The sequence below is a fragment of the Staurois parvus genome, unplaced genomic scaffold (assembly GCF_062004578.1).
Source record: "Staurois parvus isolate SC_StPar_1 unplaced genomic scaffold, SC_StPar_1.0 ptg000636l, whole genome shotgun sequence".
Classification (NCBI taxonomy): domain Eukaryota; kingdom Metazoa; phylum Chordata; class Amphibia; order Anura; family Ranidae; genus Staurois; species Staurois parvus.
In genome coordinates, this window is record NW_028318432.1 from 471,233 (window position 1) to 486,075 (window position 14,843).

The 14,843-nt window shown below is 47.0% G+C and overlaps 1 protein-coding gene across 2 annotated transcripts in view; it reads right to left on the reverse strand.

Annotated features, from left to right (window-relative positions):
- Positions 1-12,445, reverse strand: part of TRDMT1 (tRNA aspartic acid methyltransferase 1) — an 81,460-nt gene extending 69,015 nt beyond the window's left edge. Inside the window, exon 1 of one of the 2 annotated variants that reach the window (XM_089693705.1) lies at positions 12,289-12,445. In XM_089693705.1, the coding sequence (XP_089549831.1) occupies positions 12,289-12,352 (64 nt within the window). In that variant the 5' untranslated portion in view covers positions 12,353-12,445. The remainder of the gene's footprint in view (positions 1-12,288) is intronic. The other variant, XM_089693704.1, reaches the window with a different exon arrangement.
- Between the last annotated feature and the right edge of the window lie 2,398 nt (positions 12,446-14,843).

Genomic DNA, 14,843 nt, shown 5'->3' on the forward strand with positions numbered 1-14,843 from the left:
ATGAAATTCAAAATACTATCCACAACATACAAAGCCATCCACAACACTGCCCCTAGCTATATCAACAACCTCATCCGTAGATATTGTCCAAATCGTCCGCTCCATTCCTCCCAAGACATCTTACTCTCTAGCTCCCTTGTCACCTCCTCCCATGCCCGCCTCTAGGACTTCTCCAGAACCTCTCCCATATTCTGTAACTTCTTACCCCAGTATGCCTGGTAAGCCTTTAGGCGATCTTTGAAAATCCACTTATTCAGGGAAGCCTACCCCACCTCCACCTAAGAACTGCATTTGAATCACCTCCACCAGATCATCCCCCACAGCTATCACCTTTTGTATCTCCTCCTCTTCCTTTAGATCAGTGGTTCTCAACCTTTCTAATGCCGCGACCCCTTAATACAGTTCCTCATGTTGTGGTGACCCCCAACCATAAAATTATTTTCGTTCCTACTTCATAACTGTAATTTTGCAGTGGGAGGACTAGTGCCACATCATTGGTGTCAGTGAAAGGAGTAGTGCCCCATCACTGATGTCAGTGGGATGAATAGTGTCCCATCGTTGGTGTCAGTGGGAGGAATAGTGCCCCATCGTTGGTGTCAGTGGGAGGAATAGTGACCCATCGTTGGTGTCAGTGGGAGGAATAGTGACCCATCGTTGGTGTCAGTGGGAGGAATAGTGCCCCATCGTTGGTGTCAGTGGGAGGAATAGTGCCCCATCGTTGGTGTCAGTGGGAGGAATAGTGCCCCATCGTTGGTGTCAGTGGGAGGAATAGTGTCCCATCGTTGGTGTCAGTGGGTGGAATAGTGCCCATCGTTGGTGTCAGTGGGAGGAATAGTGCCCCATCGTTGGTGTCAGTGGGAGGAATAGTGCCCCGTCGTTGGTGTCATTGGGAGGAATAGTGCCCCATCATTGGTGTCAGTGGGGGGAATAGTGCCCCATCATTGGTGTCAGTGGGGGGAATAGTGCCCCATCATTGGTGTCAGTGGGAGGAATAGAGCCCCATCATTGGTGTCAGTGGGAGGAATAGTGCCCCATCATTGGTGTCAGTGGGAGGAATAGTGCCCCATCATTGGTGTCAGTGGGAGGAATAGTGCCCCATCATTGATGTCAGTGTGGTGGAGGGGGAAATAGTGCCCCATCATTGGTGTCAGGGGGGGGGGAATAGTGCCCCATCATTGGTGTCAGTGGGAGGAATAGTGCCCCATCATTGGTGTCAGTGGGAGGAATAGTGCCCCATCATTGGTGTCAGTGGGAGGAATAGTGCCCCACCATTGGTGTCAGTGGGAGGAATAGTGCCCCACCTTTGGTGTCAGTGTGGTGGAGGGGGAAATAGTGCCCCATCATTGGGGTCAGGGGGGGGGAATAGTGCCCCATCATTGGTGTCAGTGGGGGGGAAATAGTGTCCCATCGTTGGTGTCGGTGGGGGGAGGGGGAAATAGTGCCCCATCATTGGTGTCAGGGGGGGGGGGAATAGTGCCCCATCATTGGTGTCAGTGGGAGGAATAGTGCCCCATCATTGGTGTCAGTGGGAGGAATAGTACCCCATCATTGGTGTCAGTGGGAGGAATAGTGCCCCACCATTGGTGTCAGTGGGAGGAATAGTGCCCCACCTTTGGTGTCAGTGTGGTGGAGGGGGAAATAGTGCCCCATCATTGGGGTCAGGGGGGGGAATAGTGCCCCATCATTGGTGTCAGTGGGGGGGAAATAGTGTCCCATCGTTGGTGTCGGTGGGGGGAGGAATAGTGCCCCATTCTTGCTGTCAGTGGGGGGAGGAATAGTGCCCCATCGTTGGTGTCAGTGGGGGGAGGAATAGTGCCCCATCGTTGGTGTCAGTGGGGGGAGGAATAGTGCCCCATCGTTGGTGTCAGTGGGGGGAGGAATAGTGCCCCATCGTTGGTGTCAGTGGGGAAGGAATAGTGCCCCATCGTTGGTGTCAGTGGGGGGAGGAATAGTGCCCCATCGTTGGTGTCAGTGGGGGGAGGAATAGTGCCCCATCGTTGGTGTCAGTGGGGGGAGGAATAGTGCCCCATCGTTGGTATTAGTGACAAAAATGATGGGGCACTATTCCTCCCACTGACACCAATGATACTTACCTTGCTGACCCCTGCTCCAGCCTGGGCTCGCTCTCTCACTTACCTGTCAGCTGTCTTCCTTCTCTGGCCGCTCTCCTCTTCACTTACTCCGGCAGCTCCCTCGATCTTCTTTGATCTACGCGCGCTGCCGCTCGGCTCCTCCTCTCCAAGCTCCACCTCCTCGCCGGTGATTGGCCGCCTGTGTGCCTCTCCTGAGCAACAGTTCCAGTGGCCAATCAGCGGTGAGGAGGCGGAGCTGTTGAGTGATCCCGGAGGTGTGGCCAGGTGACAGGGGCAGCGTATCATCCGGCCCACACATCGCCTGAGTCAGAGGAGCGGTGTCTCGGTTCCTAAGACCATCGGAAATATGTGTTTTCCGATGGTCTTAGGCAACCCCTGTGAAATGGTCGTTCGACCCCCAAAGGGGTCACGACCCCCAGGTTGAGAACCGCTGCTTTAGATAGTAAGCTCCATGAGCAGGGCCCTCCTATTCCTTCTATAATGAACTGTATTGTAATTGTACCGTCCCCTTTATATTGTAAAGTGCTGCGCAAACTAGTGGCGCTATATCAATCCTGTATAATAGAAATAACCTTGTCCTTGGTCACTTATGCAAACAGGTACTTTTCCATTAAAAACTGATGTAACGTTTATAATGAAAAACCTTACCTGCTGCATTGTAGACTATTCATACCATGGCCACAGCTGTCCTCCGTAACCAAAGTGATAGAGAGGGACGTGTGATATCATATCACAGGAACACAGACAACTAAAGGGCAACTACATGAATATGAACCAAGCATATTAAAACATCTGCAAGTAATATTTATTAGACAGACAGTATGACAAGTCAAGGTCTATTAGCCAAGATGAAAGTAGACTTCTGAGGATCAAAGCAATACATTGACATACAGTTAGGTCGATATATATATATATATCATATTTTTCGCTCCATAAGATGCACCTGACCATAAAACACACCTAGGTTTTATAGCAGGAAAACAAGAAAATAATATTCTGAACCAATGGACTGCAGACACAGCACAGGGGATGACCAGAGACTGCGGACACAGTACAGGAGATGACCAGACACTGCGGACACAGTACAGGGGATGACCAGAGACTGCGGACACAGTACAGGGGATGACCTGAGACTGCGGACACAGTACAGGGATGACCAGAGACTGTGGACACAGTACAGGGGATGACCTGAGACTGCGGACACAGTACAGGAGATGACCAGAGACTGCGGACACAGTACAGGAGATGACCAGAGACTGCGGACATAGTACAGAGATGACCAGAGACTGCGGACACAGTACAGGAGATGACCAGACACTGCGGACACAGTACAGGAGATGACCAGACACTGCGGACACAGTACAGGAGATGACCAGAGACTGCGGACACAGTACAGGGGATGACCAGAGACTGCGGACACAGTACAGGGGATGACCAGAGACTGCGGACATACCACAGATAACCAGACACTGCGGACATACCACAGGAGATGACCAGACACTGCGGACATACCACAGGAGATGACCAGACACTGCGGACATACCACAGGAGATGACCAGACACTGCGGACATACCACAGGAGATGACCAGACACTGCGGACATACCACAGGAGATGACCAGACACTGCGGACATACCACAGGAGATGACCAGACACTGCGGACATACCACAGGAGATGACCAGACACTGCGGACATACCACAGGAGATGACCAGACACTGCGGACATACCACAGGAGATGACCAGACACTGCGGACATACCACAGGAGATGACCAGACACTGCGGACATACCACAGGAGATGACCAGACACTGCGGACATACCACAGGAGATGACCAGAGACTGCGGACACAGCACAGGAGATGACCAGAGACTGCGGACACAGCACAGGAGATGAACAGAAACTGCTTATCTTTGGGGCGGGAGAGGGAGCGGGTACCCGAATTTGACAGGTACCTGCTCCCACTTCCGCGGAGTTGTCCTCCCTCCCCGTCTTCTGGGACAAGTGACAGGTCCCAGAAGACTGCCAGACCTTTCGCAAAGCGCAGCACTTCTCGCACATGTCACAGCCGGGTGCCCACACTAAAGATGCCGGCGTCGGGAGAGACGATTGTACAGCGCTGGACCGAGGAACAGGTAAGGCTCTGCTGCAGAGAAGAGCCGAACGGCTGGCATGGTATTCTGACACAGCGGCGACGGGAATACCGGACCAGCCACTCCATATGACGCATAGACATTTTCCCCCATTTTTGGGGGGGGGGAAGTGTGTCTTATGGAGCGAAAAAAACTGGCACAATTTTAGTTTTTTTCAGGTGTTTACCAAAACATATTCAAGCTATAGTTATATAATGGATATGGGCTGAACGTGCACACTCTCAGGTTTAATTTCAGGGTATGTACATCCAACTTGTAGGAAGGGTTTAGGAATTACAGCTTTAAGAGTAGCCATCACCCCTTCTTCAAGGGACCAAAATCAATTGGACAATTGAATCAAAAGCTGTTTCATGGCCAGGTGTGGGCTACTCCTTCATTAGTTCTTAATCAATTAAGCAGGTAAAGGGTCTGGAGTTGATTCTAAGTGTGGTATTTGCATTTGGAATCTATTGCTGTGAACCTATATCATGCATTCAAAGGAGCTGTCCATGCAAGTGAAATGGGCCATTGTAAGGCTTCAAAAATTAAACAAATCCATCAGAGAGATAGCAGCAATATTAGGAGTGGCCAAATCAACAGTAGACTATTCTGAGGAAAGAATGCACTGGTGAGCTCAGCAACATAAAAGGGCATGGACGTCTACAGAAGGCAACAGTGGTGGATGATCGCAGGTTCCTCTCTATGGTAAAGAAAAACCCATTCACAACATCCAGACAAGTGAAGGACACTCTCCAGGAGGTAGGTGTATGTGTGTCAAAGTCTACAATCAAGAGAAGACTTCACAAGAGCAAATACAGAGGGTTCACCACAAGGTGAAAACCATTCATAAACCTGAAGAATAGAAATGCCAGATTAGACTTTGCCAAAAAAACATCTAAAAAAGCCAGACCAGTTCTGGAAAAGCATTTTGTGGACGGATGAAACTAAGATTAATCTATACCAAAATGACAGGAAGAAAAAAGGGTGAAGGCTTAAAACAGCTCATGATCCAAAGCACATAACGTCATCTATAAAACATGGTGGAGGCAGTGTGATGGCATGGGCATGCATGGCTTCCAGTGGCACTGGGTCATTGGTGTTTATTGATGATGTGACAGAAGACAGAAGTAGCCGGATGAATTCTGTAGTGTTTAGAGATATACTGCCAGCCCAGATTCAGCCAAATGCAGCAAAGTTGATTGGACGGTGCTTCACAGTACAGAAGAACAATGATCCAAAGTACACTGCAAAAGCAACCCAGGTGCTTTTGTCTGAAAAGAAGTGGAATATTCTGCAATGGCCAAGTCAGTCACCTGATCTCAAGGCAATTGAGCATGCATTTCACATGCTGAAGGCAAAACTAAAGGCAGAAATACCCACAAACACAGAACAACTGAAGACAGCTGCAGTTAGAGCCTGGCAAAGTATCAGAAAGGAGGACACCCAGTCTTTGGGAATGTCCATGGGTTCTAGACTTCAGGCAGTCATTGCCAGTAAAGGATTCTCAACAAAATATTAAAAATGAACATTTTATTTATGATTATATTCATTTGTCCAATTACATTCGAGCCCATGAAAATGGAGGGACTGTGTATAAAAATGGTTGCAGTTCCTAAAATTTCTACTTATATTTATGTTCAAACCCTTGAATTAAAGCTGAAAGTCTGCGCTTCAAGTTCATTTGGATTGTTTCAATTTAATTTATTCTGGTGGCATACAGAGCCAAAAGTCTGAAAATTGTGCCTGTGTCCAAATATATATGGACCTAACTGGAGGTCCACCACAATCCAGGAGCACAAAGGCCACAGTTGACCAAACAAACTTACCAAAAAGGCTCTTAGGCCCGGTTAACACCTATGTGTTTTTTAGTTCTTTTTGTATTTTTCAGAAGCTCACTACAGTCTATGTAACATGGTTTCCTATGGGACATGTGCATATCTATGTGTTTTCAGCTGCTGCATTTTTGAAAAGGGTTAGGGACCTTTTTTACCGCAGCAAATTGCAGCACACATAGGTGTGAACCAGGCCTAATGTCAAAAATACATTATAGATGACAATTTTTGGAAGAGCCATACAGCAGAGCAAGGCCTCCAGCATCAATACTGAGCCATGGATTGAGATGTAATAAATGTGTAGATGGCCACAAACTGCTCAGGAATTCACACCTATTACCTGGAAATGATGATCTGGTGTGCAGAGAAGTAGGATTCTAGTCTAATGCAGGCCATAGACGGGGAGAAAAACGGCCGATTTTTCTTTTAAAAAACGAAAAATCGGTCGTTCAAGCGGCCGACGTTACCATCAATGGTAAAAAAAAAATCGGCCGATTTTCATCCCGTCTACAGCTGGCAAAAAGTGTCCCTGCAGAGAGCTCCGCTATTTCTTTGACAGTTCTCTGACAGTTCCTTGACATTTATAGAGGTTGCAACAATGTATCTATTTGTTTCCATTTAGGATACAGATGTTTTTATTCGGAAACAAATAGATACAATGTTGCAACCTCTATAAATGTCAAGGAACTGTCAGAGAACTGTCAAATAAATAGCGGAGCTCTCTGCAGGGACACTTTTTGCTGGACTGGAATTCCTCTTATTTTCATCCTACTTCTTCTTCTTCTTCATCCTCATCCTCTTCTTCTTCATCATCCTCATCCTCTTCTTCATCCTTATCCTCTTCTTCATCCTTATCCTCTTCTTCATCCTCATCCTCTTCTTCTTCCTCATCATCCTCTTCTTCAGCCTCTTCTTCTTCATCCTCATCCTCTTCTTCTTTTTCATCATCATCCTCTTCTTCTTCATCCTCTTCTCCTTCTTCATCCTCATCCTCTTCTTCTTCATCCTCCTCTTCTTCTTCATCCTCCTCTTCTTCTTCATCCTCTTCTTCTTCTTCATCATCCTCTTCTTCTTCATCATCCTCATCTTCATCCTCATCTTCTTCTTCTTCATCCTCTTCTTCATCCTCTTCTTCTTCTTCATCCTCATCTTCTGCTTCATCCTCATCTTCTTCTTCTTCATCATCCTCTTCTTCTTCTTCATCATCATCATCCTCTTCTTCTTCTTCATCCTCTTCTTCATCCTCATCCTCTTCTTCATCCTCATCCTCTTCTTCTTCTCCTTCTTCATCATCCTCATCCTCTTCTTCTTCATCCTCATCCTCTTCTTCTTCATCCTCATCCTCTTCTTCTTCATCCTCTTCTTCTTCATCCTCTTCTTCATCCTCTTCCTCTTCTTCTTTTTCTTCTTTTTGTCTTCCTCTTGCAGGTCACTGCTCATGCGCAGATTTTTTATCGGTAAAAAAATCGGCCGATTTGCCCACTAATTGCCGCGAAAATCGACCGATCGGCAAAATCGGACGATTTTTTTCCAACTTTACCAAAAAAAAAAAACGGCCAAAATACCGAAAAATGGCCAAACAAATAGCCCACTAACGATCCGAAAATCGGCCGATTTTTATTTTCGGCCGAAAAATCGGCCGATTTTCGACCCATCTATGGCCTGCATTAGGCTGGCCATACATTATACAATTATCTGGAGATTTTTGGTTTAGATTTACCAAAAACCATATAATAGGAGGACAAACCTAAACAACACTTTCAGTTGTTTCCAATTAGGCAGGCCCTTGCACTATACAGTTGAAGGTAAATCTACAGGAAATTGGGCAGAAATTTGGAAGATAATTGTATAATGTATGGCCAGCCTTAACATAACCCTGTCACTAATGCAGGCCATAGACGGGGAGAAAAACGGCCGATTTTTCTTTTAAAAAACGAAAAATCAGTCGTTACCATCAATGGTAAAAAAAAATTGGCCGATTTTCATCCCGTCTACAGCTGGCAAAAAGTGTCCCTGCAGAGAGCTCCGCTATTTCTTTGACAGTTCTCTGACAGTTCCTTGACATTTATAGAGGTTGCAACAATGTATCTATTTGTTTCCATTTAGGATACAGATGTTTTTATTCGGAAACAAATAGATACAATGTTGCAACCGCTGTAAATGTCAAGGAACTGTCAGAGAACTGTCAAAGAAATAGCGGAGCTCTCTGCAGGCACACTTTTTGCTGGACTGGAATTCCTCTTATTTTCATCCTACTTCTTCTTCTTCATCCTCATCCTCTTCTTCTTCTTTTTCGTCCTCATCCTCCTCTTCTTCATCATCATCATCCTCATCCTCTTCTTCATCCTCATCCTCTTCTTCTTCATCATCCTCATCCTCTTCTTCTTCATCATCCTCATCCTCTTCATCATCCTCTTCTTCTTTTTCTTCTTCATCCTCATCCTCTTCTTCTTTTTCTTCTTCATCCTCTTCTTCTTCATCCTCTTCTCCTTCTTCATCCTCTTCTTCTTCTCCATCTTCTTCATCCTCTTCTTCATCCTCATCTTCTTCCTCATCCTCTTCTTCATCCTCTTCTTCTTCATCCTCATCTTCTTCTTTTTCTTCTTTATCCTCATCCTCTTCTTCTTCTTCATCCTCATCCTCTTCTTCTTCTCCTTCTTCATCCTCATCCTCTTCTTCTTCTCCTTCTTCCTCATCCTCATCTTCTTCTTCATCCTAATCTTCTTCTTCCTCATCTTCTTCATCCTCATCCTCTTCTTCATCCTCATCTTCATCCTCTTCTTCATCCTCATCTTCATCCTCATCCTCTTCTTCATCCTCTTCTTCATCCTCATCCGCGTCCTCTTCTTCTTCATCATCCTCTTCCTCTTCTTCATCCTCTTCTTCATCCTCTTCTTCTTTTTGTCTTCCTCTTGCAGGTCACTGCTCATGCGCAGATTTTTTATCGGTAAAAAATCGGCCGATTTGCCCACTAATTGCAGCGAAAATCGGACGATTTTTTTCCAACTTTACCAAAAAAACGGCCAAAATACAGAAAAACGGCCGAACAAATAGCCCACTAACGATCCGAAAATCGGCCGATTTTTTTTCCGGCCGAAAAATCGGCCGATTTTCGACTCATCTATGGCCTGCATAAGTGGCCAAATTTAAACCAGCACACCCAGTAAAACTTTGTTCACATCTAGTGTACGCAGAACATCAAGCTTTTAGTGTGTTTTTACATGAGCGGGTTTTGCCATGTTTTCGGAGCAGCATTTATTTGAATGGGCTGTTCTCTGCTCCAAAAATGTGCCAAAGAAGCTTCTGTAACTATTTTTGGAGCTGACTTTTTGCATTTTTGGGAAGCGTGGTTTTTAGTGTTTTGCGCATGTTTTTTTATGCGAAAAAAATGCCCATTTCTTTTGCAATTTTGGGGTGCCATTAACAATAACAATTTGCCCTGATCCAGAATCGCGGGCAACATTGCATGATTCTGCTGACGATTCTAGAACACCCAGATGGTTAACAGGGCCTAAAAGAAGGTTTATATTTACCTGACCAATAGGTGCTGAATTAAAGTGGTTCAAAAGGCTGAAGTTTTTTTACCTTCGTGCATTCTATACACGAAGGTAAAAAACCTTCAGTACGCAGCTCCCCCACAGCCCCCCCTAATACTTACCTGAACCCAATTTCAATCCAGAGATGTGCATGAGAGCAGCAGCTCTTCCAGCTCTCTTCCTCCTCATTGGCACAGACACAGCAGAGAGAGCCATTGGCTCCTGCTGCTGTCAAACACAGGCAGTGAGGAGGGAGTGGGCTGACCCACACTGCATGTGTCTTATGGACACAGAGGCGACTCGGAAGTGAGAAAGCACAAGTGCCTCCATAGCAAATGGCTATGTGGGCACTCGGCAGGGGGGAGGAGCCAGGCATGCTGGAGGGGTACTCAAGAAGAGAAGGATTGGGGCTGTGAAAAACCACTGCACAGAGCAGGTAAGTATAACATGTTTGTACAAAAAAAAACCCCTTTACAACCACTTTAAATCTATGCCCTCTTGAAGAATTCTAGATGCAACTGCTATGTTACAATCTTTTGGACACAGATGATCACAGATCGCAGTAAAAGGCCAATCACAGAAGCCACATCGGTATACCTTTTCTCACACGCTGTATGTGTAACCGGAAAGTCTGACAGGGCAGAGTGAGTACATTGTGATTGAATGCACTGTTTACACTGATAATCAGAGCACTGATCATCAATGCCTTGATTATCATTGCAGCCTCATCAGTGCCACATCATCAGCGGCCATCAGTGCAAGAAAAATTACTTAACAAAAACTGAGGCTACGTTCACACTAGCTTTTTAATGCTTCTCAAACGCCTATGAAAATTCTGCACATGCTGTGCAGAGAAATACAAAGCAGCATGTCCTTGCTGGCAGGAGAGAGATCTGTGTTGTTTACACACAGGTCTCTCCCGTTAGCTTTCTCTGCCGATCACTGGGTGATCGCTGATTGACATCCCAATGGCAGCACGGGTAGGGCGGCGCATGCGTGCCCCCTACCCAGTAATGCAAATCATGTATACGTACATGATTTTGTGCAGCCCTGCCGCCCTGTAGCATTAGTTCTACTATAGGGCGGCAGGAAAGCGGTTAAAAAAAATGCTGTCCCAATTTTGTCTGCAATTCCAAATGTGTGCCTTAACCCTGGTTCACCTCTATGCTGGCGGTTGCTGGTGCAGGAATTACATTAATTCCCGCACCCACGACCTCCCGCAATCACATTGATTCCCGCACCCACAACCTCCCGCAATCACATTGCTTCCCGCGCCCACGACCTCCCGCAATCACATTGATTCCCGCGCCCACGACCTCCCGCAATCACATTGATCCCCGCGCCCACGACCTCCCGCAATCACATTGCTTCCCGCGCCCACAACCTCCCGCAATCACATTGCTTCCCGCGCCCACGACCTCCCGCAATCACATTGATTCCCGCGCCAACGACCTCCCGCAATCACATTGATTCCCGCGCCCACGACCTCCCGCAATCACATTGATTCCCGCGCCCACGACCTCCCGCAATCACATTGATTCCCGCGCCCACGACCTCCCTCAATCACATTGATTCCCGCGCCCACGACCTCCCGCAATCACATTGATTCCCGCACCCACGACCTCCCGCAATCACATTGATTCCCGCACCCACGACCTCCCGCAATCACATTGATTCCCGCACCCACGACCTCCCGCAATCACATTGATTCCCGCATTCACGACCTCCCGCAATCGCATTGATTCCCACACTCACGACCTCCCTCAATCGCATTGATTCCCGCACCCACGACCTCCCTCAATCGCATTGATTCCGGCACCCACGACCTCCCGCAATCGCATTGATTCCCGCACTCACGACCTCCCTCAATCCCATTGATTCCCGCACCCACGACCTCCCTCAATCGCATTGATTCCGGCACCCACGACCTCCCGCAATCGCATTGATTCCCGCACCCACGACCTCCCTCAATCGCATTGATTCCCGCACCCACGACCTCCCTCAATCGCATTGATTCCCGCACCCACGACCTCCCGCAATCGCATTGATTCCCGCACCCACGACCTCCCGCAATCGCATTGATTGCCGCACCCACGACCTCCCGCAATCGCATTGATTCCCGCACCCACGACCTCCCGCAATCGCATTGATTCCCGCACCCACGACCTCCCGCAATCGCATTGATTGCCGCACCCACGACCTCCCGCAATCGCATTGATTCCCGCACCCACGACCTCCCGCAATCAAAAAACATTTCATACTGTTTGTAAAGGCGTTGGGGACCCCCATGTATCTAAAAATGCAATGTGGGTGCGGAAGCCAAAGGGAAATCGCATGGTGCACTATGCGATTTCCCGCCCGCTGCATTTTTACAATGGTGCAGTAAAGAAAGTCCGGCAGGCCAACTGAATACACGGGCTGACGCTACCACACAAACCCGCATAGATGTGAATGAGGCCTTCCAGAAGGTTGTGGTTCTCTTGTTTATCTACAGGTTATCCTGTTTGGGGGGACATTTCTTATCCCCCCCCTAAATAAAAAGGTCTACAACAACTATGTGTGAGTCTCCTATACTCTCCATGCATTACACACTACAATGTCTCCATCTGTATACATCACACACGTGTCCGCCCAGTACAGGAAGTGGACATCCTCCATATCCTCCTCCTCAGTCTATCGGGCTCGCTGTAATTACCTGTCAGGCCGCAGTGCATCCCGCCCAGGCCGCTGTACAGCTCCAACACCCGGAGCCCGGCCATCCTCCCCCGGCCTCTGCTGTCTCTGCCTCCTTGGCCTGCTCCCCACCCCCGCTCCGTGCTCTCTCTCCTGGAGCAGCCGGGACTTCCGTGTGTGTGCAGCCCGCTCTCTATGTCGGTCACCCATAGTAACCAATCACTGCTCACTGTACTCCTGTCATGCCGGAGCAGGCTAGCTCTGGTTGCTAGGGGTTACAAGTGTTAACAATGACCCCAAAAGCGAAAATATTTTCCAGTAAAAAAAGTAATGGAGGCGGGTTTATGGAAAATGGAGGAAATGAGCTTAGAATTGGAGTTGTTGCCATTAGCAACTAAAAAAAGTGTGGGTTGCCAGGGCGGCACTAATCAGCCTCTTTGCACTGCACACAGTACAGAATTTATTGTATAAATACAGAACTTGCATCTCTACAGAGCATTTATTTCTTAGTCACATAGTGAATTGGGAGCGCAGGTAGAATCGCTGTGATTCCAAATCCTGACAATTGCAACATAATGTGGGTGTGATAATCTTTCAATGGCAACCCAAAGGTGATGCGACTCTGCCGCAATGGTCGCGCAACAGGATCATGCGGCAATTGGTAAACCATGCCATTCAATATACATAGGGGGCACAGTCTCTGATGGGGGTGCTGCTTCAGATTGAGTGCGGCTTAGAAGGAGTGCATAGAAGAAGCAGTTAAACAGCAATCTAATTATGCCTTCTCTACTTTCACAGGTAAATGCACCTTTCTCCTACCTCCACTCTTAACTCCAAAACGCATTAACTCCTGCTATATTCAGAACAAATGGTGTATTTATATTTGTGTATGTTGACCAGTTCTCACCTCCAGCTGCACCCGTTTCCTGTCCACCATACTGCCCCGAACTACATCACTGACCTAATATCCAAGTACCGCCCAGCACGCACACTCCGCTCCTCACAAGACCTCCTTCTCTCTAGTTCCCTGGTCTCCTCCTCCCATGCCCGCCTCCAGGACTTCTCCAGGGTGTCACCCATCCTCTGGAACTCCCTGCCCCAACCCATCAGATTATCACCTACTCTCCTCTCCTTTAGGTGCACCCTGAAAACCCACCTCTTCAGGGAAGCCTACCCCACCCCCTGCTAACTTGCCGACCTCCTCCACTCTTCCTACTACTCCATCCCCCACAGCTATCTCCTCCTGTGCCACCATCCCCTCCCTCCTAGATTGTAAGCTCGAAAGAGCAGGGCCCTCGAACCCCTCGTGTATCACATTGTATTGGTATTGTTCTGTCACATGTTCTGTCCCTCTTTGTAATGTACAGCGCTGAGCGAACTATTGGCACTTTATAAATACTGTATAATAATAATTCAATATCACATGTGCAGTGGAATAACGTCCTTACAGGATGTCTCCCACCTACAAGCCAACCTCAATGCTCTGTGTAATTGGGCAACTGTGGCAAATGAGGTTTAATGTTGATAAATGTAAGGTTCTGCACTTGGGGGCTAAGAATATGCATGCATCATACATACTAGGGGGGTACAACTGTGGGAATCAATGGTGGAGAAGGATCTGGGAGTTCTGGTAGATCACAAGCTTAATAATGGCATGCAATGCCAAGCTGCGGTTTCTAAAGCGAGCAAAATCCTTTCTTGTATTAAAAGAGGTATAGACTCCAGAGAGAGAGATATCATATTACCCCGGTACAAATCATTAGTAACATCTCATCTGGAATATGCAGTTCAGTTTTGGGCACCAATTCACAAAAAGAACATTGGGGAACTGGAGAAAGTACAGAGAAGGGCAACCAAACTGATAAGAAGCATGGAGGAGCTCAGCTATGAGGAAAGATTAGAGGAACTGAATTTATTCTCTCTTGAGAAGAGGAGATTAAGGGGGGATATGATCACCATGTATAATACATAAGGGGGGATATGATCTCCATGTATAATACATAAGGGGGGATATGATCTCCATGTATAATACATAAGGGGGGATATGATCTCCATGTATAATACATAAGGGGGGATATGATCTCCATGTATAATACATAAGGGGGGATATGATCTCCATGTATAACACATATCCCCCTTATGTATTATACATAAGGGGGATATGATCTCCATGTATAATACATAAGGGGGGATATGATCTCCATGTATAATACATAAGGGGGGATATGATCTCCATGTATAATACATAAGGGGGGATATGATCTCCATGTATAACACATATCCCCCTTATGTATTATACATAAGGGGGATATGATCTCCATGTATAATACATAAGGGGGGATATGATCACCATTTATAATACATAAGGGGGGATATGATCTCCATGTATAATACATAAGGGGGATATGATCTCCATGTATAATACATAAGGGGGGATATGATCACCATGTATAATACATAAGGGGGGATATGATCTCCATGTATAATACATAAGGGGGGATATGATCAACATGTATAATACATAAGGGGGGATATGATCTCCATGTATAATACATAAGGGGAGATATGATCTCCATG